We start from the raw sequence: 24,648 nt of genomic DNA, 5'->3' as shown, positions 1-24,648 counted from the left end.
TCGGCTTTTTTATTTCTTGCAAGCATACATTTTGTCAGGGTTTTTCAGTGAAATATAAAGGAATATGAAATTAATCCAAGACAATAATCCAAGTCCCGGGCGAAGGCGGGTAGTGAAGCTAGTTACTAATAAACCCCAATGATCTGATCGAAATTATGGATTTCGATCGGATCGTTGGGGGGGCACGTGCCACCCCACCCCCACTGGCTCCGCCACTGTCACACTGCATGGTTCACAGGTGGTGGTGTGTCCAGACCAACGCCTGGCCACCTTCACCTGCTCAGTATTAATACTTCCTCACTCCACCAAGTAATTCACTGAGGATCAATCAACACAGCCGAGGCTGCCTGTCTCTCGCTCTGTACCAGTGGTCGAGTGGATTTCCTTCCCGATCCCCTGGTTTCCGCTCCATATGTAGAGAGTGAACACCGCCACGCGTCTAGAGTGAACACCGCCACGCGTCTAGAGTGAACACCGCCACGCGTCTAGAGTGAACACCGCCACGCATCTAGAGTGAACACCGCCACGCGTCTAGAGTGACCACCGCCACGCGTCTAGAGTGAACACCGCCACGCGTCTAGAGTGAACACCGCCACGCGTATAGAGTGAACACCACCACGCTGTTGACAAGCCCCACCTTGTTGTTGTGGGCAGGTCGCTTCTGAAAACAAGAGTCGTATAGCAGCTCAACGCGGGCGTGGCCTGGCAAAAAATGAAAAAAAACCAGTGTGAATATTTAAAATAAAACAAAAGTTACAAAGTAGCGAGCCAGGTGAAGAGAAATTAAAACTTAAGCAAGATACTCTTTGGTTATTTCGGTATCGTCATGTAGAAAGAAAATAATAATTAAATAATTGCTTACGTTTCAAGCTTGGCAAGTTACACTAAGAAGGGGTAACGGCCCTTTCACCCGTATACACACTGGGACACCCTCTAGGCTAACAGCCTAACCACTATGTTCCTAGTTCCTCCGCTACAGGGGCTAGAGGAGGCTGTCTGATCTGGCCCTGGTAATGGCACAGGTCACGGCACCCCACCAGACAGACCAACCCTTAAAAGGGCTCCGCCTCTGAGGCTCTGGGGCCACACCACTGGCTTGCCCTGCCGGCCCTGAAAAGGGCAGCGGTCAGGGGAGTCCCAGGGTCTACCCTAGGTCTCCCTTCTTCACTGGTTCTTCACCCTTGGCTTACCCCAACACTCTGCCCCGAGCTCTCTGGCTCCCTGCCCTTTATACCAATACACCACTCAGAGGCGGGGCTATATCGGACGTGGTTGTAGCCACCACGATGTGACTGTGTGTTCCCTTCCCGCAACACCCCTACACAAGCAATCATCATCTCCATATATATAAAAGGGAAATTTGTGAATGTCTGTTTAGAATGTTTAGCGTACTTCCCGACATGCACAAAAACTTTAAATTTGCCATGTGGGCACTTTCCAAACTGTACACAATGCTAAAATAATCAAAATAGACTTTTGTCATTTTTTGTGGGGGGGGGGTGCAATAATGGATATATTTTGCATGGAAAGTGAGCGGTGACGTCACATCTCTGTCATGTCACCCGCATGCGGAAACGTTACGCATTGTCTGCTGACGTCACGCATCCCCCCCACCCCCCACCCTCTGCGTTGGCCGTGTATTAATCCAAGTCAAAAATCCAAGTCCCGGGCGAAGCCGGGTAGTAAAGCTAGTCAGGTACAAGTGAAAGAGGGAACAAACCTAATACACTTAGAAATACAATGTAATACAACACAGAGAGTCGGCTAACATAACAGTCAACACCACACCTGGTTGATTACGTTTTTACACAGATTTCTAAATTTGAGAGACAGAACACACACACGGAGACACAGACAGACACATAAGCAGAGAGAGATGACACAGACACACAGAGAGAGACACACACATACACACAGAGAGAGATAACACAGACACACAGAGACAGAGAGAGACACACACAGACACAGAGAGAGAGACACACACACAGACACACAGAGAGAGATGACACAGACACACAGAGAGAGACACACACAGAGAGACACAGAGAGAGATAACACAGAGAGACACACAAAGGCACACAGAGACACACAAAGAGAGACACATAGAGAGAGAGATGGCACAGAGACACACAGACAGTGACACACAACATAGACACACAGAGAAACAACGCCTCTGTGTCGAGGCCTTAAATAGAGAGGGGGGCAGAAGGGGTGTAGAGAAATTAACATGTCAATGCAAGGCCGTAGCCATGGAGTCAACATTGGGGAGGGGATGTCCTCCTCCATATATATTATAATAATTATTGATATATTATAATATATCACAATAATTATAATATATTATAATATAACTACAACATATTATTACATATAATAATTATATTATAATAATTATATTATAATAATCATATATTATGACTACGGCCTTGTGTCAATGAGAGATTTGGAGGTTTGGTGACTACAGGAAATAAAAGCGCGACAACACGAGGACACAGAGAGAGAGAGAAAGCACACTTAATCAAACAAACTGAGTAAAATTCAGAAATCTAATGCAATGCAACACAGAGAGTCGGTCTACACACACTTAACGCATAGCCTGGTTGATTACGTTCTTCCAAAGATTGCTAAATTTAGCAAGAGAATTGAAGCAAACGCGATCAGGCGAGGGCAGGAGGCAAGGCCCCGCGTTGTAAAATTCCAACCTGGACATCGCTTCCATGCTCGCTGCTACTCAGTTGACATCCCTACGAGAGAGAGCGAGGCTCTACCTCGGTAAACAACAACAACCACCACCACCACCACAACCACCACCACCACAACAACCACCACCACCACAACCGCTTTGAGAATTTCTCACCTCGGATTTCAGTGCAGGCGCGGAGCGGGAACTTCCTGTTACCTCGCGACGTCACGAAGCAGCAGGTGACATGACGTCATTTGCAGAGTACAAGACACTCCCCACCCACAACGAGCGGCTGTTAACATAAATAAATTATGTTAATGAGCCCGGCCCATACGTGGAGGGGCGGGGCGTGGAGGGGTGGGGCGTGGATACCGAAGCAATAAACTCGCGACGGCTGTCACGAACACATTATGTTAATGAGCCGCCAGTCACCGGGCGTGGCTTTGCCAAAATAAGGATTGGCGCTGGAACTGGAAGTTATCGGCAGCGGCACGATGACATCACCATCCGTGACGTCATCGTGCCAGAGGGCGAGCGTTACATGACGTCACTAACTCCTACTCTACACATGTAAGCAATGTGGGATATCGATGTACACAGCTATGAACAAGATCAGCAGACAAGACGTCTTTCATATTCTTTGGTTCTTTCGGTAAAGTCACGTGGGCAGAAAAAAAAGTAAAATAATGAAATAAATCTCTACATTTCGATCGCAACACGAGCGGTCGTCCTCAGGCGAAAAATCCAGACATTGTCGCGGCATAAGTCACGTGAGCTACGTCACGTGACAAAGATAAGGTGACCCCCCTCCCCCCCACCGTGGCTCGCCCCGCTCAGCTGAGCATCGTTTTAATGCGGTGGGATCACGCGAAATTGATTTCTGTAAGACGAAGGTACTTTGAAAACCCACTGGCTATACTCCTTTATATAAGCGCACAACTTCATCTGTGATGAACGCTGCACTTTGTCTTTTTCATGCAGGGGGCGCTGTAAACCTACTAGCCCCCTGCATGAACGATGGAGGTGCAGGGGCAGACGCTCGATCACGTTGGAATCGATCTGCAGACGGCGGTCTTCTCGCATGGCCTCATCTCGATCCCGCGATCTCAACCAAGTGAAAGACCGCATCGAACCGAACCCCCGGCAAGGCCATCTACTTCACGACGAGAGAAAATTCACACGAAATGTCGTCTTCAATTAAGCCTTCCAGATGTAAAATGATATAAGCTTTTAATGAAGAAATAAAAATACATAATTAAAAAAAATAAAGTTTTTGAATTGAACTGAGCACCGGGAGCTTGAGTGAATGCGTCGTTCGTGTGCAATTTTTTTGGTGACTTTCCTGGCCCAAGGCCGTAAATGGTTGAGGGGCGCCGCAGGCGGTCCGGCTTGCTTCAACCCTTGGTTGTCAACATCCAGACGTTAATCGGCATGGACCATTTCTCGTTCTAGTTCGCCAACATATAAGACGTCATGCAAAATTACAATGAGCGTTGTTGTGGAGAATGTTTCTACTAGATGTGCTCTGCCTTGTAACCAAATACAAATCTGAACCAAAAATGCATTTCAAATGTGCTCTTAAAATTACCTCCTTGCTTTGAAGCAGATCAGCAGACACGACATCTTTCATTTATCGATCTCTCCACGAAACAAAGGAACGTTTTACACAAACTAAACCTAGCACAGCCTTCTGAGAGTGCATCATTGATTCAGTGCAAGCCACCTGTGGACCCTTATTGGTGCACTGCGGCTCAAGAGCAGCCGGGCTTGCTTCAACCGATTGTTACGAACATCCAGACATTAATCAGCAAGGAGCATTTCTAGTGCTAGTTAGACAAAATCTACGTCAACACGTAATACTAAATTATAATTCGTGTTGTAGAGAGTGTACCTCCTATACGTGTAACTTTGAGTGGTATGCCTTGTTATCTGTACAGGTTACTTCCAAAACACAAACTTTGTCCTAACATCACTTATTCAATGTTTGACCCTTACAGACAAAATGTTACATGTACGCACACAGACAATTATTAATTCTAAATTGAGTAATTTTAACAAAATTTAATTACTGCACTGAAATATACTGCATTAACAAGAAGCTATTTAAAAAATACGCACCTTCTGCTTAAGAGTTTATGTACAACATACTATTGCGCCATTCAAAATGAGTAGGCCATTGCATGATGGCGTCTGGGTCAAAATTGATCAAATTCTAAACATTACCTACAAACTCCACAACAAAGATGCCACATCAATCATCGCCCCCTACTGACAGGCTCTTGTCCACATGCAGGCCGGTGCAGGGCCACCACCTTGTGCCACACAGGGGCAGCTGCTACTTGGGGATGCTCTTCACGTGTTTGAGACGAGATACGATAGGAAACTCCGAGTTGCTGGGGCGATTAAACAAGCACAATATAAATACAATTATGATAACATAGCGAACGCTTGACAGCTTATTGGCTGTCGCTCCTTGTTAGAGATCTATGCAAACCACAGGTCCACAAAGACTGGCTGCTCTACCCTGCAGGTTGCACCTAGGAATTGAGTGTTCAACTTCACGTTCTTTTCATTAAAGGCCTGTGACAAAGGTGCATCTATTGGAGAGACATCGTCTCAGGCTTACACATCTACCGGATCTCCATTTGGCTTTGTATTGTCTCGGAGTTAGTCCACGCACACCTCCACTTCCACAAACTGCTGGGAGTTGCCTCGCTCTGCCTCATAGTCAGAATTCTCCTCCTGCTTCACGTTGCCTCCATCGATGTGAAGGTCCCATTTTGGAGTTGAATCTTCATCTTCATATTTTACCCTCACTTCTTCGCTCTTCACCATCACTTCTTCACATTTCACCTTCACCTCTTTATGTTTCACCTCGATACCTTTAAAAGTGTCCAAGCTGGGATTTTCTTCCAGTTCTTGTTTTATGAGGGATGGGCTCATTGCGGCACTTTGACTTTCACAAGCTGATTTCAGACTCCGCTCCTGGTAGATCTTCTGATGCTTGTGTGTTCTCTGGTGTCTTTGAAGATGTAGTGACTGTGCAAACGTCTTCCCGCACGGAGTGCACCTGAAGGGTTTCTCTCCCGTGTGTGTTCTCTGGTGTCTTTGAAGATTTGATGACCGTGCAAACGCCTTCCCACACACACTGCACCTGAAGGGTTTCTCTCCCGTGTGTGTTCTCTGGTGTTCTACAAGAATAGATGACTGTGCAAACGCCTTCCCACACACACTGCACTTGAAGGCGTTCTCTCCTGTGTGTGTTCTCTGGTGTGCTACAAGAGTAGATGAATGTACAAACACCTTCCCACACACACTGCACTTGAAGGGTTTCTCTCCCGTGTGTGTTCTCTGGTGTGCTACAAGAGTAGATGAACGTGTAAACGCCTTCCCACACACACTGCACTGGAAGGGTTTCTCTCCCGTGTGTGTTCTCTGGTGTTTTATAAGAGTAGATGAACGTGCAAATGCATTCCCACACACACTGCACTTGAAGGGTTTCTCTCCCGTGTGTGTTCTCTGGTGTTTAATAAGAGTAGATGGATGTGTAAACGCCTTCCCACACACACTGCACTTGAAGGGTTTCTCTCCCGTGTGTGTTCTCTGGTGCATTACAACAGCAGATGAATGTGCAAACGCCTTACCACACACACTGCACTTGAAGGGTTTCTCTCCCGTGTGTGTTCTCTGGTGTTCTACAAGAGCAGATGAATGTACAAACACCTTCCCACACACATTGCACTTGAAGGGTTTCTCTCCTGTGTGAGTTCTCTTGTGCCGTGTCAAATTTGCAGGACGATCCATGCAGTATGCACACCGGTCGCATTGTTGCCTTGTGGTACTGAGCTGCGCCAAGTGCCTTTGCTCCATCAGACAAATTGTGCAGAGGAAGCGACAGAGGAAGTGACAGCTGCAGACAGAAAAAAGAATATCCACACCATCTACACGTCAGTATCGATGCACAGAGGAATGCATAAATGCACAGTAACACATGACTAACATGTCTATACTTATTAATATATTCATGATATAGTGAAAAAGTGTCCCAAATTCATCACACGGGCTGTTATGGGACACAATGAGAGGGCAAATGGTTATAAACATGCCCGGAAGCCCTAGTGTCTTCAAAATGAATGTTAACCCAAAACTCCTAGCACACAATTTCGGCTGTCTGGCTTCAAAAGGAATATTTATGAAAGCTAAATTCAGCTGACATAGCAAACGGTGTTGAAAATAGTACTATTTGTATTATGCAGAAATGCATGAATTAATGTTCACTCGTAACTTAGAGGTGTAAAGCCAGGCACAGATGTTCTAGAATGCTGAGATGAACAGTTCTGCCTTCAGCTGCACGTGTGCTGTGATAACTTTCTGACTCCATTCTTACAAAGAGTTCCAGAGGAAAACAAAAATAAACTACTGTTTCGATATAACCTCCTTGCTCAATAGAGTTCAATGACTTAACTGCAAATACAAACTTGACACTGTCACACACTCAGAGGTGGAGTCAGGATTTTCAGGTAGAGGGGGGCAACCCCTCCAGCAATGAAAAATGATAGGAGTTGTAAGTAAGTAAGGAGTTCATAATAAATGTTTTTGGGTTAGATCGCGTTTATTTATAAATGTGTCGTAACCCTCCACCACCCGACACGGCCAATCAGCAAAAAAAGTTTCACGTTGACAAAAGACAAATAATTCACTACTTCAGCCCACCGGTGTGTTGAAGAGTGAATCCACATTTACAGTTTGAGTACGACGTTTCGCTGGTAAATACATCCAGCATCATCGGGCATTTCGCCAGAATGGTAAAGCCCTCGCTTGCTCCCGGTTTTTATATAGAGCAGCAGGGTGACGTCATCACTTAACTCATATCAGGTGCAGTGATTAGAGGCGGAGGGGGGGGGTATTGTAATTATATAATCGATTAGTAATCAGTCATTGGTTATGATTAATAATGAGTTGTAGATTAGTAATTCTTTAAATGTAATGTGTATTATTTAATAATACGCTTCCAGGCCGCACTAAGCCGGTAGCTGTCAGAGCGATTAAAGTTATTCTTGTTCCTCTCAATTTCAATGGATTCTCTAATTAGTCTTTGCCAGTAATAATTAGTTTTACACACCACTGCAACATTGTCAAAATCAATTGAGTGTCCTTGTTGACAAGCATGTTCTGCCACTGCCGACAGTTGTTTTTGAGATAATTTAATATTTCTCTGATGTTCTTTTAGTCTTACGCTGATGTTACGTCCCGTCTGCCCAATGTAGCAGCTGCCACATGAACAATTAATCCGATATACACCTTCTGTTGATAGTTTAGGTAATGCATCTTTAGTGCAAGATACTAGTTTTTGAATTTTGTGTACTGTACCAAATCTTACTGTAATGTTTTGCTTTTGCAGAACACGGGCTAATTTGTCGGGCCAAAACAGTGTCAGATGGTGAGAGTCTAGTGAGAGAGATTAAACACGTTAAAGATGCACTACGACAGAATGGCTACAATAATGCTCAAATTAACAGAGCACTGAATGCCAAATCACGATCGCAAAGCAATACTACTGAAAGCGACCAGATTGTTAAAACAATAAAAATTCCATATATCTCAGGAGTAACTGACAAATTAGCCCGTGTTCTGCAAAAGCAAAACATTACAGTAAGATTTGGTACAGTACACAAAATTCAAAAACTAGTATCTTGCACTAAAGATGCATTACCTAAACTATCAACAGAAGGTGTATATCGGATTAATTGTTCATGTGGCAGCTGCTACATTGGGCAGACGGGACGTAACATCAGCGTAAGACTAAAAGAACATCAGAGAAATATTAAATTATCTCAAACACAACTGTCGGCAGTGGCAGAACATGCTTGTCAATAAGGACACTCAATTGATTTTTACAATGTTGCAGTGGTGTGTAAAACTAATTATTACTGGCAAAGACTAATTAGAGAATCCATTGAAATTGAGAGGAACAAGAATAACTTTAATTGCTCTGACAGCTACCGGCTTAGTGCGGCCTGGAAGCGTATTATTAAATAATACACATTACATTTAAAGAATTACTAATCTACAACTCATTACTAATCATAACCAATGACTGATTACTAATCGATTATATAATTACAATACCCCCCCCCTCCGCCTCTAATCACTGCACCTGATATGAGTTAAGTGATGACGTCACCCTGCTGCTCTATATAAAAACCGGGAGCAAGCGAGGGCTTTACCATTCTGGCGAATTGCCCGATGATGCTGGATGTATTTACCAGCGAAACGTCGTACTCAAACTGTAAATGTGGATTAACTCTTCAACACACCGGTGGGCTGAAGTAGTGAATTATTTGTCTTTTGTCAACGTGACACTTTTTTTGCTGATTGGCCGTGTCGGGTGGTGGAGGGTTACGACACATTTATAAATAAACGCGATCTAACCCAAAAACCTTTATTATGAATAATATTGGTCGCGAAAGCCTACGTGTTAAACCAAGTAAGGAGTTGTTAGTAAGTAAGGACTTGTCCCTTGCTTTTTATTCGACGTGTGTGATCGGCATCGCGCTCGCTGAAGGTGTTTGCCTTCAGGGAAGTCGTGTGCTGTATACGCAACTGCGCACAGTTCTGTGAGTCGCTTGTAACTGCTTTGACGTTACTGATTGCCAATTATGGACTCGGACTGTTGTCCTCTCATAGAGTCCCTGGCACGTAATAATATGCCACACGGTGGAAGTGGGAGTCGCAAAATGCTGATTTATCTATATATAAAAGGCAAAGTTGCGATTATGTGTCTGTTCGAAATGTTTAGCATACTTCCCGACATGCAACAAACTTGAAATTTGGCATGTGGGTAGTTTCCAGACTGTACACAATGCAAAAATGTTCTTATTCTTAGCTCTTTCGGTAAAGTCACGTTTGAAAGGAAACAATAAAATAATAAAATATATAAAACTATAAAATTCTCACGACGTTTCGACCATAACACAAACGGTCGTCATCAGGTGTGTCGGTTTGCATTAATTTATTTATTTTAAAAGGTGTATTTATTTATTTAAAAAAACGTCTGCGCCATGCGCAGCGATTTGGCAGTTTATTTAGAAGGACTAGTCCATCTATGTTCTGAAAAGAGGAGGGGGGAGACGAAAAATTTATGTATGCTGTCTGAAAGCCACTGTAAGCGTGAACAATAAATTAAGACCTGAAATGGTTAATCAAATCTTTCCAATGATTGCTAAGCCAGAATCCATCTTCTCGGTTGAAATTGTCTCTGTGCTTGTATATGTGGATAGCCTCATGAACGAATCTCTCATGGTAGCCAGATGGCTTACAAAGAACCTGTCTTGGAAAAGTCAATGTCATGTGAGCCTACTGAATCATAACAAGCCATCTGGCTACCATGAGAGATTCGTTCATGAGGCTATCCACATATACAAGCATAGAGACAATTTCAACCGAGAAGATGGATTCTGACTTAGCAATCATTGGAAAGATTTGATTAACCATTTCAGGTCTTAATTGATTGTTCACGCTTTCAGACAGCATACATTAATTTTTCGTCTCCCCCCTCCTCTTTTCAGAACATAGATGGACTAGTCCTTCTAAATAAACTACCAAATCGCTGCGCATGGCGCAGATGTTTATTTAAAAAATACGTTTTAAAATAAATAAATAAATGCTTACCGACACACCTGATGACGACCGTTTGTGTTATGATCGAAACGTCGTGAGAATTTTATTGTTTTATACATTTTATTATTTTATTGTTTCCCTTCAACGTGACTTTACCGAAAGAACTAAGAATATGAATGACTGCAGTCACGAAAGCTTTAAATCTAAATTTAATGCAAAAATGATCAAAATAGACTTTTGTATTTGGGGGGAGGGGGGCGCAGTAATGCAAGTGAGCGGTGACATAATGTCACCCGCATGCGGCAGCGTTACGCAGTGTGCTGTTGTATATCAGGGTATTGAAAATTTGATGAAATAATAAAAAAAATGATATTTGGAAAAAATGCGTAATTGTCCGAAATTATGTCAATTGAGCTAATTATGTGCATAAATTATGCTAATTCGAGAGATCATCGTATTAATTTATGAGAACGTATGTTATTATGCTAATGCAAGCCGTTATGATAATTAGGTCCCGCTTCACTGACGAGGGTCGTATCATCAATCGGGATCGTACAATTAATCGTATGAAGTTATGCAGGTGTGATGTAGTGAGGGAAAAAAGTATTTGATCCCCTGCTGATTTTATACGTTTGCCCACTGACAAAGAAATGATCAGTCTATAATTTTAATGGTAGGTTTATTTGAACAGTGAGAGACAGAATAACAACAAAAAAAATCCAGAAAAATGCATGTCAAAAATGTTATAAATTGATTTGCATTTTAATGAGGGAAATAAGTATTTGACCCCTCTGCAAGACATGACTTAGTACTTGGTGGCAAAACCCTTGTTGGCAATCACAGAGGTCAGACGTTTCTTGAAGTTGGCCACCAGATTTGCACACATCTCATGAGGGATTTTGTCCCACTTCTCTTTGCAGATCTTCTCCAAGTCATTAAAGTTTCGAGGCTGACGTTTGGCAACTCGAACCTTCAGCTCCCTCCACAGATTTTCTATGGGATTAAGGTCTGGAGACTGGCTAGGCCACTCCAGGACCTTAATGTGCTTCTTCTTGAGCCACTCCTTTGTTGCCTTGGCCGTGTGTTTTGGGTCATTGTTATGTTGGAATACCCATCCACGACCCATTTTCAATGCCCTGGATGAAGGAAGGAGTTTCTCACCCAAGATTTGACGGTACATGGCCCCGTCCATCATCCCTTTGATGCTGTGAAGTTGTCCTGTCACCTTAGCAGAAAAACACCCCCAAGGCATAATGTTTCCACCTCCATGTTTGACCGTGGGGATGGTGTTCTTGGGGTCATAGGCAGCATTTTTCCGCCTCCAAACACGGCGAGTTGAGTTGATGCCAAAGAGCTCCATTTGGTCTCATCTGCCCACAACACTTTCACCCAGTTGTCCTCTGAATCATTCAGATGTTCATTGGCAAACTTCGGACGGGCATGTATATGTGCTTTCTTGAGTAGGGGGACCTTGCGGGCGCTGCAGCATTTCAGTCCTTCACGGCGTAGTGTTACCAATTGTTTTCTTAGTAACTATGGTCCCAGCTGCCTTGAGATCATTGACAAGATCCTCCCGTGTAGTTCTGGGCTGATTCCTCACCGTTCTCATGATCATTGCAACTCCACGAGGTGACATATTACATGGAGCCCCAGGCCGAGGGAGCTTGACAGTTCTTTTGTGTGACAACAACTGTTGTCACCTTCTCACCAAGCTGCTTGGCAATGGTCGTGTAGCCCATTCCAGCCTCGTGTAGGTCTACAATCTTGTCCCTGACATCCTTGGAGAGCTCTTTGGTCTTGGTGTTGGATATATAAGGCTTTTCCAAAATTGATATTAACAATAATATCTGCCGATATATAGATGTTTATTTTTTTAAAATAATAATAAAGGAAATAATGCATAAAACACACAAACCCAAAAACACGCAAACACAGATGGAAGTCGTCAAAGGCCATAAAATATAGAAATAATAAACACACTCCCAGGCCAAAGAGAGGTGACGTTATCTGCGAATCACCAGATGGCCAGGGGACGATTTTCACAAACAAACCGGTTTGATGGACACAGCCTCCAGAGTCACCGAGAGGGGAGGGGAAATTAAATCAAAGGGTTGGAGAGAGAGATCCCGGCCACCTTTGTCTCTCCCCGCAGCACGAGAAAGAATTTAACACCCTAGTAAGAATAGTTGCGTTACAAAGTGGGTCACCCCCTCCGCCCCCCACCATCGTCACGCAGACGGCTTGATGAACACACACACACGGATCACACCCCCCCCCCCCCCCTTCACTGCGCAGAGGGAAGGAATGTCTTTGACTATAACGGCTTGGTATCTTTCAAAAAGTTCAGTCAGCGCAGTCCAGCCGAAGGAGACAGTCAAGACGGATCAAAGGCACGAGCAGTCGCATGGAACGGCTGGCTCCGAGCCTCGCTGAGTAGCGAGGATCGCTGAGTCGCGATGTATCAACGAGCGTAGTTCAGAGCCGAAAGAACAAGTAACGCTCAAAACTTTATTCCGACATCAAGTGCCAGCCATCCAGCAGCGGAAAAGCAGAGCTTGGTCAGCGCCAACAAACAAAAGAAGTCAACGAACCAGCGGCCAAGCGTTGTGCCGACTCAGCTCATCCAGCAGTGAAGGAAGCCTGCTGCTGCCAACGAACAGAAAGAGCGTGCGACTCGACTCATCCAGCAGCGGAAAAGCTTGGCCAGCCGCCAACAACCTCAACAGAGAGAGCGCGTGCAACTCGGCTCACTCAGCAGAAACAAGCTTGACCTGCCGCCCGTGAGCGCAGCGTCAGATACTACAGCAGCGGAAAGAGCGCGCGCCGGCGCAGCTCATCCAGCAATGGAGAAAACTGCTGTCAACAGAACCAGCACGGGCGCGTTCGCGTATCTTCAAGGAGAAAGAGCGCGGCCAGCAACGCCAAGCAAGAGCGTGCAGCAGCTCAGCCAGCAGTGGAGAGAAACTGCCGTCAGCGAACCAGCACGGGCGCGTTCGTGCATCTTCAAGGAGAACAACGCGCGCCATCAGCGCCAGCGCGTGCTACAGCGCGCCACTTCAGAGCGTGCTACAGCGCACCACCAGCGCTGAGAGCGTTCGGGCAGCACCAGGAGAGGGCAGCGAGGCCGCACTCAACACCCATCGGCGCGACGACGGCGAGCGTCGTGCTGACTCATCCAGCCAGCGGTGGACAGAAACCGGCAGCCGTTCGTATGCCCTCCCCCCACACTCTCCCCCCCTCCTCACTTCCCCACCGCTACACAACGAACAAACATTATTTTGACAAGGAATATCAACCTAGGCGTTTGCTCAACGCAAGAAGTCAACAACACTCTCATTAAAACATACAAGACTCAGGATAAATGCGTCAACTATTAGCTGATAACGAAATACATCGCCACCCATTGAGTTGCGCTGATTAAGGCCATTAGAAGTATTTCAGTCGAACGCTTTAATTGCATAATCGTTTATGAATCAATGAACGAACATCGCCGTGGTACTGTGCTGACGATTTCAAGCATAATAATTTCGCATGTCAGAATGTGTTAACGATTGGATACGAATCAAAGACCGAGTGCCGTGTTGTGTAACAGTTCAAAAACGAATTTGCATATGATAAAGTTAAGGTTTTTGATAGAATAGTTTGCATGTATTAATCTCTCTCTCAACAACCGATCGATTGCGTTACGCGTCGGGGAATTAACCACAGGTGCCGTTATCAAAGTGAAACAATGCAATCGTGATGGTCACCGTGTTAATGTTGTGTTAAAATCCCGAGATTGAGTTTTCATATTATCCAAAAATGTAAGTTTAGATAGAAAATAAAATTGATTAAAGCAGAAGGTTTGTGTGTGATTCTTCCTGAAATTCTGCGTAAAATTGTTTTGCGTATGAGATCTGAACCTTGAGGGGACCTATCACCACACATAATCCATAACACACATAATTCATAATGTTCAATCGAGAGTAATCGTATCCTTATCGATAATACGGAATTAAAGAGCAGAGTCGAATCGACTCTCATTCATGCTCACAACACCTCGAGAACTGCATACGATGAATTGCGTTATTCCAATTCATAACCCAATCCTCGTCACCAAGGCTGGACCACATAATCCATAACGAAACTGCATTATCATAACCACACCCACTCGCATAAATTAATATGATTATCTCTCAAATCAGCATAATTTATGTGCATAATTTCGGATAAATTATGAAAATTTTAAATTTCATTTAATTTTCATTATTTTCATAAATTTTTATAACACCCACGTATACAACATTGGCCATGGTAGAGAGTTTGGAATCTGATTGATTGATTGCTTCTGTGGACAAGTGTTTTGTATACAGGTAACAAGCTGAGATTAGGAGCACTCCCTTTAAGAGTGTGCTCCTAATCTCAGCTCGTTACCTATATCAAATACACCTGGGAACCAGAAATATTTCTGATTACGTGGGGGTCAAATACTTATTTCCCTCATTAAAATGCAAATCAATTTATAACATTTTTGACATGCGTTTTTCTGGTTTGTTGTTATTCTGTCTCTCACTGTTCAAATAAACCTACCATTAAAATTATAGACTGATAATTTCTTTGTCAGTGGGCAAACGTACAAAATCAGCAGGGGATCAAATACTTTTTTCCCTCACTGTAAGTACGCCAGATTAAACTCGGCTTCATTGTCTAGGTTCGTATTATCGATCGGTATAATACAACATTTACTTATTACGTATTAGTGTTTTATGTCAGGTCTCCAAATTCAAATCTCAACGCAGGATACAGTTCTTATAAATAAGATTATTACGCATGAACCCAGGAAAGAAACACTCAAACACTTGTGTTAAGCAATTTTAATTTCTAAACGAAACCTTAACACTATAATATGCGAACTCTAATGCTTGGAATTATCAACACAGTACCATCGGGGAATTTTCCTTCAGGTAGCAGTACATTTAACCATCAATGATTGCGTTGTTTCACTTTGGCAACTGCACATATGATTAATTCCACCGCATAACACGAGCTTAGTTGGTGATAGGGAGAGTCTTTAAAACAGGCATGCACGATATTCTAAACAAAAAACTTAAAGCAAATTATTATACCCCAAAGGCAAAAGTATACGTCAATAGATTCATCGGCAAGATTATGCAATTAAAAAGAAAAACGAACGACTAAGATACTTCTAAATGACCGTATCCACGTAACTCAATGGCAGCAATGTTCTTCACGATCAGTTGATATTTAATGCACCACCTTGGAATGTCAACCCTTCTTGATTTGTCCCGATATGCGTGCTGTGTGTCTTTGTAAAGCAGACGCCGGGTGATGTGTCGTGAGGGTGTGAGTGTGGGGGAGGGTCATACAAACTGCTTCGTTCTCGCTCTTGCTCGGGGCGTAGGCTGGCCGATACAGGCTCTTTCCACTTCTGGAGTAGCTGCATCGGCACGTTGCTTGTCCTTGACGATGCTCGATCACGCTTGCCGCTGGTCCGCTGGTGGCAGCAGGCGGCTGGTCAGGCTCTTTCCCCTGCTGGATGAGCCGAGTCGGCACAACGCTTGTCCGCTGGCAGTTGACACCCTTGCTCACGGGCGGCTAGTTGCGCGCTCTATCCTGCTGGACGATTGCTTTCGCAGCTCGTCCGCTGCGGTTGGTCCTCTGCGATGCTCGCTTGGCCGATGCTTGGCGCTTTCCGCCCTTTCTCGAGGTGGATTGCTTGACGCTGAGAATATTTTCAGCGATACTCTGTCTGCTGTTGTGCCGAACTCGGCACAGATCATCACCTCGCCCCTCTTCTCTGCGATGCACCACACGCATTGTTGATCTCGATGCCATGCCCCAGGGCTGGCTTGCTGTCCTCTTCCGAGCTGATGGTCACCGTCTTCTGCCGCTGGTCGCTGCTGAGCTGAATTTACAAGCTGATGGTCGCTGTTTATATAAAAAAAAATCTCCCCTCTGCGCGTTTCTTGCAAGAGGAAAAAAACAGATGCTCACTCCGTCATGTTCTTTCACAAAGGGCCAGATTCCTTTGATCTCGCTCTGCGTTGTGGGGGGGGGGGGGGGTGTGGTCCGTGTGTCCGTGTGTGTGTAATTTTATTAAGTCACCGCCCATCCGCGGGCACAGATGGCCCCTGCGATAAAGAGTAATTTCCCTCGCTCTGGCGTTAAATTCCTTTCTCTCCCATGCTGCGGGAAGACAAGACGGCCGGGAGGCTCTCTTTCTCTCTGGCTGGCCCTCGGTTTAACACTGCACAATATTATTTGGTTATTTGTTTCCCAAGATTTGTGATTTAACACCGTCATCACGACGCACTTTCCAGGGTTTATTAACCTCGTCCCCCCATCTGTATCCAGGGATCCGTGCTGTTATGCTTAAGTTATTATTTATTTTATTTTTGATGTCCTGAGTTTAAGAGTTAAGTTTCTTGACTGTTGGAATTCATATCCCTTGGTTTTTGCGAGGTCACGTAACGGCAAGATGTAATATAATTTAAGGTGAATAACGTTAGTGTTAATATTATGTATGTGAAGCAATAACCCGCTATGTAGATTGTAGTTTGGTTTTTCTTAGTGAGCGTGTGGATTCTTTATGATGTCGACTCATTTGTTGCTAAGTTCTTAACTTTAACCGTTGCATTAATAGCAATGAAGGGAAAAATTGTTTTAGACCTCGCGTGTGCGTGGCGTCCGATTGTCTGCGAGCTCCCAGAGGGGGGGGTTCCTTGAAGCCTGGAATTCCCCCTCGGGCTTCATGAGTAATTTCCCCCCCCCCTTTTTTCTCTTTGATTTGGTTTATTACTCTTTATGGTCTATCTCCTGGCAGCCTGCTGTGTGTGAGGGGAGGGGGGTCTGTATCCCCCCTTTTGCCCCAGAGTTTATTATTTATGGCCTTTTACTACCTCCAGCTGCCTGGTGCTTTGTGAGGTCGTAAGTTTGGGGGTATTTATTTATTGATTATTAATTTAAAAATAAAATATCGGCAAAATCATTATTAATATCAATTTTGGAAAAAGGCCTATATATCCAACAGTGCCTGCTGACGTCACGCATCCCCACCCAAACACTCCGCGTAGGCCGTGTTTTAATCCAAGACAAGAATTCAAGTCCCGGGCGAAGCCCGGTAGTAAAGCTAGTCTATATATAAAAGGGAAATTTGTGGATGTACGTGTGTCTGTTCGAAATGTTTAGCATACTTCCCAACATGCAACACACTTGAAATTTGGCATGTGGGTAGGTTCCATAATGTACACAATGTAATAAGTATAAAAATAGACTTTTGAATTTTGGGGGGGGGGGGGGAGAAATGACCATGACGTGTGTGGCGTCAACCCGCAACACACCTGAGTTAAATTTCGATTTAAAGCTTTCGTGACTGCAATGATTCATCTTCTTTGGTTCTTTCGGTAAAGTCACGTAGAATGAGAATAAAATAATAAATTGATAAAATAAAATAACACAATAATATTCTCACGACGTTTCGGCCACAACACAAGCGGCCTTCATCAGGTGAATGTACGAGACTGTCTGGTAGGACAGCGCTGGAGTGAAAGAGCCACGTTCAGATCATGACCTTTAAGCTGTGTGAGAGGAAACAAAGCGCCTTGACAAAGGAATTAGCATATAATTTAGCATTGAAATGGCTGAGTGATTAGCTTGTGACTGGTCACAGAAATAGCTATGTTAAGCGCTCTGCAATGCTTACCCCTACCATATGGCTCTTCGCGCGCCGTACTTCTAGAGCTGTTAACAGCGTGCCGGGAGATTTTAGGTGACGCTTCGCTCCTGGCCGATGAAGCCATTGGCTTCTCGGAGTTTCAACACATATCCGTGCGAAGAACGGGTACAACTGCTATCTTGAATATAAAGCAGAAATGGCATCTGTTTATTTGTGTGAAGCAGCAAAAACTCTCCAACGCTGAGCTCTGGCGTCATGAAATTTGCACAGCTTATGCTGTCTGGAATTTCTAAGTGAACGTGACTATTTTCAGCTTGCACCGTCATTCCTTTCCCGAGTTGCCAAAATCGACATTACATAGAAGTGGGTTATGGTTAAATTTCCTTCAGTGAAAAACATCCGATTTAGTTAAATTGATATGTTTCTGCTTTTTTCTTTCTTACAAGCATGTATTTTTTTTTCAGGGGTTTTCAGTGAAATAAGGGAATATGAAATTAATCCAAGACAAGAATCCAAGACCCGGGCGAAGGCTGGTAGTGAAGCTAGTTACTAATAAACCCCAAAGATCCGATCAAAATTAGGGAGTTCGATCGGATCATTGGGGGGGCACGTGCCACCCCACCCCCACTGGCTATACCACTGTCACATACAGCATCGTTCACAGGTGGTGATGTGTCCAGACCCACGCCTGGCCACCTTCACCTACTCAGTAGTAATGCTTCCTCACTCCACCTAATAATTCAATGAGGATCAATCAACACAGCCGAGGCTGTCTGTCTCTCTCTCTGTACCGGTGGTCGAGTGGATTTCCTTCCCGATCCCCCGGTTTCCCCTCCACATGTAGAGAGTGAACACCGCCACGCGTCTAGAGTGACCACCGCCACGCGTCTGGAGTGAACACCGCCACGCGTCTAGAGTAAACACCGCCACGCGTCTAGAGTGAACACCGCCACGCGTCTGGAGTGAACACCGCCACGCGTCTAGAGTAAACACCGCCACGCGTCTAGAGTGACCACCGCCACGCGTCTAGAGTGAACACCGCCACACGTCTAGAGTAAACACCGCCACGCGTCTAGAGTGAACACCGCCACGCGTCTAGAGTGACCACCGCCACGCGTCTAGAGTGAACACCGCCACGCGTCTAGAGTGACCACCGCCACGCGTCTAGAGTGAACACCGCCACGCGTCTAGAGTGAACACCGCCACGCGTATAGAGTGAACACCACCACGCTGTTGACAAGCCCCACCTTGTTGTTGTTGTTGTGGGCAGGTCGCTTCTGAAAACAAGAGTGGTATAGCAGCTCAACGCGGGCGTGGCCTGGTAAAAAATGAAAAAAAAAACTGTGAATATTAAAAATAAAACAAAAGTTACAAAGTAGCAAGCCAGGTGAAGAGAAATTAAAACTTAAGCAAGATACTCTTTGGTTATTTCGGTATCGTCATGTAGAAAGAAAATAATAATTAAATAATTGCTTACGTTTCAAGGTTGGCAAGTGACACTGAGAAGGGGTAATGGCCCCTTCACCCGTATACACACTGGGACACCCTCTAGGCTAACAGCCTAACCACTATGTTCCCAGTTCCTCCGCTACAGGGGCTAGAGGAGGCTGTCTGACCTGGCCCTGGTCATGGCACAGGTCACGGCACCCCACCAGACAGACCGACCCTTAAAAGGGCTCCGCCTCCGAGGCTCTGGGGCCACACCACTGGCTTGCCCTGCCGCCCCTGAAAAGGGCAGCGGTCAGGGGAGTCCCAGGGTCTACCCTAGGTCTTCCTTCTTCACTGGTTCTTCACCCTTGGCTTACCCCAACACTCTGCCCCGAGCTCTCTGGCTCCCCGCCCTTTATACCAATACACCACTCAGAGGCGGGGCTATAGCGGACGTGGTTGTAGCCACCACGATGTGACTGTGTGTTCCCTTCCTGCAACACCCCTACACAAGCAATCATCATCTCCATATATATAAAAGGGAAATTTGTGAATGTCTGTTTAAAATTCATAATACTCATAATAAAGGTTTTTGGGTTAGATCGTGTTTATTTATAAATGTGTCGTAACCCTCCACCACCCGACACGGCCAATCAGCAAAGAAAAGTGTCACGTTGACAAAAGACAAATAATTCACTACTTCAGCCCACCGGTGTGTTGAAGAGTTAATCCACATTTACAGTTTGAGTACGACGTTTCGCTGGTAAATACTTCCAGCATCATCGGGCAATTCGCCAGAATGGTAAAGCCCTCGCTTGCTCCCGGTTTTATATAGAGCAGAAGAGTGACGTCATCACTTAACTCATCAGGTGCAGTGATTAGAGGCGGAGGGGGGGGTAATGTAATTATATAATCGATTAGTAATCAGTCATTGGTTATGATTAGTAATGAGTTGTAGATTAGTAATTCTTTAAATCAAAATGTAATGTGTATTATTTAATAATACGCTTCCAGGCCGCACTAAGCCGGTAGCTGTCAGAGCGATTAAAGTTATTCTTGTTCCTCTCAATTTCAATGGATTCTCTAATTAGTCTTTGCCAGTAATAATTAGTTTTACACACCACTGCAACATTGTCAAAATCAATTGAGTGTCCTTGTTGACAAGCATGTTCTGCCACTGCCGACAGTTGTGTTTGAGATAATTTAATATTTCTCTGATGTTCTTTTAGTCTTACGCTGATGTTACGTCCCGTCTGCCCAATGTAGCAGCTGCCACATGAACAATTAATCCGATATACACCTTCTGTTGATAGTTTAGGTAATGCGTCTTTAGTGCAAGATACTAGTTTTTGAATTTTGTGTACTGTACCAAATCTTACTGTAATGTTTTGCTTTTGCAAAACGCGGGCTAATTTGTCAGTTACTCCTGAGATATATGGAATTTTTATTGTTTTAACAATCTGGTCGCTTTCAGTAGTATTGCTTTGCGATCGTGATTTGGCATTCAGTGCTCTGTTAATTTGAGCATTATTGTAGCCATTCTGTCGTAGTGCGTCTTTAACGTGTTTAATCTCTCTCACTAGACTCTCACCATCTGACACTGTTTTCGCCCGATGTACGAGCGTCTTGATAAGAGAGGATTTTTGAGCTAGATGATGATGTGATTCTGCATTCAGATAGGCATCAGTGTGCGTTTGCTTTCTGTAAACGCTGTGTGTTATTTTACCGTTTAGGCCATGTCCAAGCAAAATATCTAGGAATGGGAGTGTGTTATTCACCTCCATTTCCATGGTGAACTGGATGGCCGGGTTTTGTGCATTGAGATGATTTAGAAAATCATTAAGTGTATCTTTACCATGTGGCCAGACAACCAAAGTGTCATCCACATACCTAAACCAAAAGGATGGTTTTAATGTGCTCGAGGCAAGTGTTCTTATTTCAAAGTTTTCCATGTACAAATTTGCTATAGCAGGGGATAAAGGAGAACCCATTGCTGCTCCTTCCTTTTGTTTAAAGAAATCCCCTCTCCATAAGAAGTAAGTGTTATTTAAGCAATGGCCAGCAAGTTTCGGAATATCTTTTTGTAAACCGGTATTCTTTACTAGTGTATCAAGTAATTTAAGCGATTCGTCCACTGGAACCTTAGTGAATAGAGAAATCACATCAAAGCTTACCAGAATATCATCAGGAGTAAGTTTAATATCTTTAATCACATTCACAAGATGTTCTGAATTTTTTATGAATGAAGATGTCTTACCGATGTAGGGCTGTATTTGTTTGGTTATATATTTTGCTAATTGATATGTGGCAGAGCCAATTGTACTGACTATGGGTCGTAATGGGATGCCGATTTTATGAATCTTTGGTAGCCCATAGAGTCTAGGTGGTTTTGAGGCCCTTGGCTTAATTAGGTATTGCTCATTTTTAGGGATTAATGAATTTGCAATTATTGCAGTGGTCTTACGTTCTAAAGTATTAGTTGGATCTCGTTTAATTTTAATGTAGGTACTTTCCTCTAGTAAATTTCTAATTTTATTATCATAATCGGCTCGTGACATCAGTACAGTAGTGCGGCCTTTATCAGCTGCTAGGATTTGGATATCCTTATTTACACGCAGCTCTCTTAAGGCTTTTGCCTCGTTAGAGCTAATATTTACTTTTGGAACTTTGCTATTCTCAATTATTTTAGCAACCTCATGTCTAGTCATCTCTGCCTCATTATGTGGAAGGAGTCTAACTGCTGATTCTACCTCAGCAATTATCTCATCCACTGGAATTGTGCGTGGGGTAACGGCAAAGTTAAGGCCTTTAGAAAGGATAGAGACCATGTCACCGGTTAATACAGTGTTGGTCAAGTTCAGTACAGTTTTGTTTTTACATTTTTGGTTTTCAGTAGGGATTTGTTTATTATGTAGTCTAGAAAATTTATTAATTTGGTTAGTTTAAAATGTTTAGAGTACTTCCCGACATGCAAAAAACTTGAAATTTGCCATGTGGGCACTTTCCAGACTGTGCCCCATGCAAAAATTATAAAAATACTTTTTTTTTGGGGGGGGGGGGGAGAGCTCAATAATGCAAGTGAGCTGTGATATAAAATCTGTCTTGTGACCCGCGCATGTGGAAGCGTAACGCGTGGTTAGCGCGCTGCGCTACGAACCCAGCGACCCGAGTTCGATTCCCGCTCACGGCCACCACCGGTGACGATCATTTGAACCGGTCCTGGGCCTCCCCTAGGTTGACTCAGCCTCAAACGAGTAACTGGTGTGGTGCGTGAACATCGCCACTGGGGAGACAAAGGCGGCCGGGCGTGGTGAATCCAAGTCCCGGGCGAAGCCGGGTAGTAAAGCTAGTCTATAATATAAAAGGGAAATTTGTGAATGTGTGTCTGTTCGAAATGCAACAAACTTGAAATTTGGCTTGTGGGTAGTTTCCAAACTATACACAATGCAAAAATAATCAAAATAGACTTTTGTTATTTTTTTGTGGGGGGGGGGGAGGGCGCAATAATGGATATATTTTGCACGGAAAGTGAGCGGTGACATCACATCTCTGTCATGTCACCCGCATGCGGAAGCGTTACACAGTGTGTCTGCTGACGTCACGCATCCCCCCCACCCCCCACCCTCTGCGTTGGCCGTGTATTAATCCAAGTCAAAAATCCAAGTCCCGGGCGAAGCCGGGTAGTAAAGCTAGTCAGGTACAAGTGAAAGAGGGAACAAACCTAATACACTTAGAAATACAATGTAATACAACACAGAGAGTCGGCTAACATAACAGTCAACACCACACCGGTTGATTACGTTCTTACACAGATTGATACATTTGAGAGAGACAGAACACACACACGGAGACACAGACATAAGCAGAGAGAGATGACACAGACACACAGAGAGAGACACACACAGACACACAGAGAGATGACACACAGACACACAGAGAGACACACAGACACACAGAGAGACACACAGACACACAGAGAGACACACAGAGAGACACACAGACACACAGAGAGATGACACAGAGACACACACAGAGAGACACATAGACACACAGAGAGATGACACACAGACACACAGACACACAGAGAGACACACAGACACACAGAGAGACACACAGACACACAGAGAGACACACAGAGAGACACACAGACACACAGAGAGATGACACAGAGACACACACAGAGAGACACATAGACACACAGAGAGATGACACAGAGACACACAGAGAGATGACACACAGAGAGACACACACAGACACACAGAGAGATGACACAGAGACACACAGAGAGATGACACAGAGACACACAGAGAGATGACACACAGACACACAGAGAGACACACACAGACACACAGAGATGACACAGAGACACACAGAGAGAGATGACACAGAGACACACACAGAGAGACACACAGACACACAGAGAGACACAACATAGACACACAGAGAGAGATGACACAGAGACACAGAGACAGATGACACAGAGACACACAGAGAGACACACAGACACAGAGAGATGACACACAGACACAGAGACACACAACATAGACACACAGAGAAACAACGCCTCTGTGTCGAGGCCTTAAATAGAGAGGGGGGCAGAAGGGGTGTAGAGAAATTAATATGTCAATGCAAGGCCGTAGCCATGGAGTCAACATTGGGGAGGGGATGTCCTCCCCCATATATATTATAATATATTATAATAATTAATATATTATAATAATTATATATTATTATAATATATTATAATTATTATGATATATTATAATATAATTATAGTGTATTCTATTATAATACAGTATAATTATAATAGAATTATAATAGAATTACAATAGAATTATAATAGAATACAGTATAATTATAATAGAATTATAATAGAATACAGTATAATTATATTATAATATATCATAATTATAATATATTATAATTATTAGAATATATTATAATATATATGGGGGAGGACATCCCCTATTATAATACAGTATAATATAATTATACTGTATTATATTATAATTATTATAATATATTATAATAATAATTATATTATAATTATAATAATTATTATATTATAATTATTATAATAAATATAATATATTATAATTATAATATATTATGACTACGGCCTTGTGTCAATGAGAGATTTGGAGGTTTGGTGACTACAGGAAATAAAAGCGCGACAACACGAGGACACAGAGAGAGAAAGCACACTTAATCAAACTGAGTAAAATTTGTAAATGTAATGCAA

The 24,648-nt window shown here is 43.7% G+C and overlaps 2 protein-coding genes across 17 annotated transcripts in view; both read right to left on the bottom strand.

Moving 5' to 3' along the window:
• The window catches only part of LOC142907923 (uncharacterized), a 66,821-nt gene that overhangs the window by 22,776 nt on the left and 19,397 nt on the right, over positions 1-24,648 (bottom strand). The window lies entirely within an intron of this gene.
• Positions 1-24,648, bottom strand: part of LOC116936938 (uncharacterized) — a 179,354-nt gene that overhangs the window by 141,937 nt on the left and 12,769 nt on the right. For 3 of the 16 annotated variants that reach the window (XM_076057899.1, XM_076057897.1, XM_076057898.1), the window contains exon 3: positions 19,226-19,296. Coding sequence is in view for 6 of the 16 variants with exons in the window: in XM_076057907.1 (XP_075914022.1) it covers positions 5,351-6,593; positions 15,670-15,746 (1,320 nt within the window). In the remaining 10 variants the exon portion in view is untranslated. Of the gene's footprint in view, positions 1-637; positions 703-2,702; positions 2,818-2,857; positions 6,594-15,669; positions 16,343-19,225; positions 19,297-22,598; positions 22,841-24,648 lie in introns of those variants that run through there. The other 13 variants (XM_076057908.1, XM_076057909.1, XM_076057906.1 and 10 more) reach the window with 9 other exon arrangements.

Source organism: Petromyzon marinus, chromosome 85 (assembly GCF_048934315.1).
Source record: "Petromyzon marinus isolate PM22_M1 ecotype Great Lakes invasive population chromosome 85, UKy_Petmar_22M1.pri1.0, whole genome shotgun sequence".
NCBI lineage: Eukaryota > Metazoa > Chordata > Hyperoartia > Petromyzontiformes > Petromyzontidae > Petromyzon > Petromyzon marinus.
Note: the sequence above shows the minus strand (reverse complement) of the source record. Positions and strands in the feature narration are given on the sequence as shown.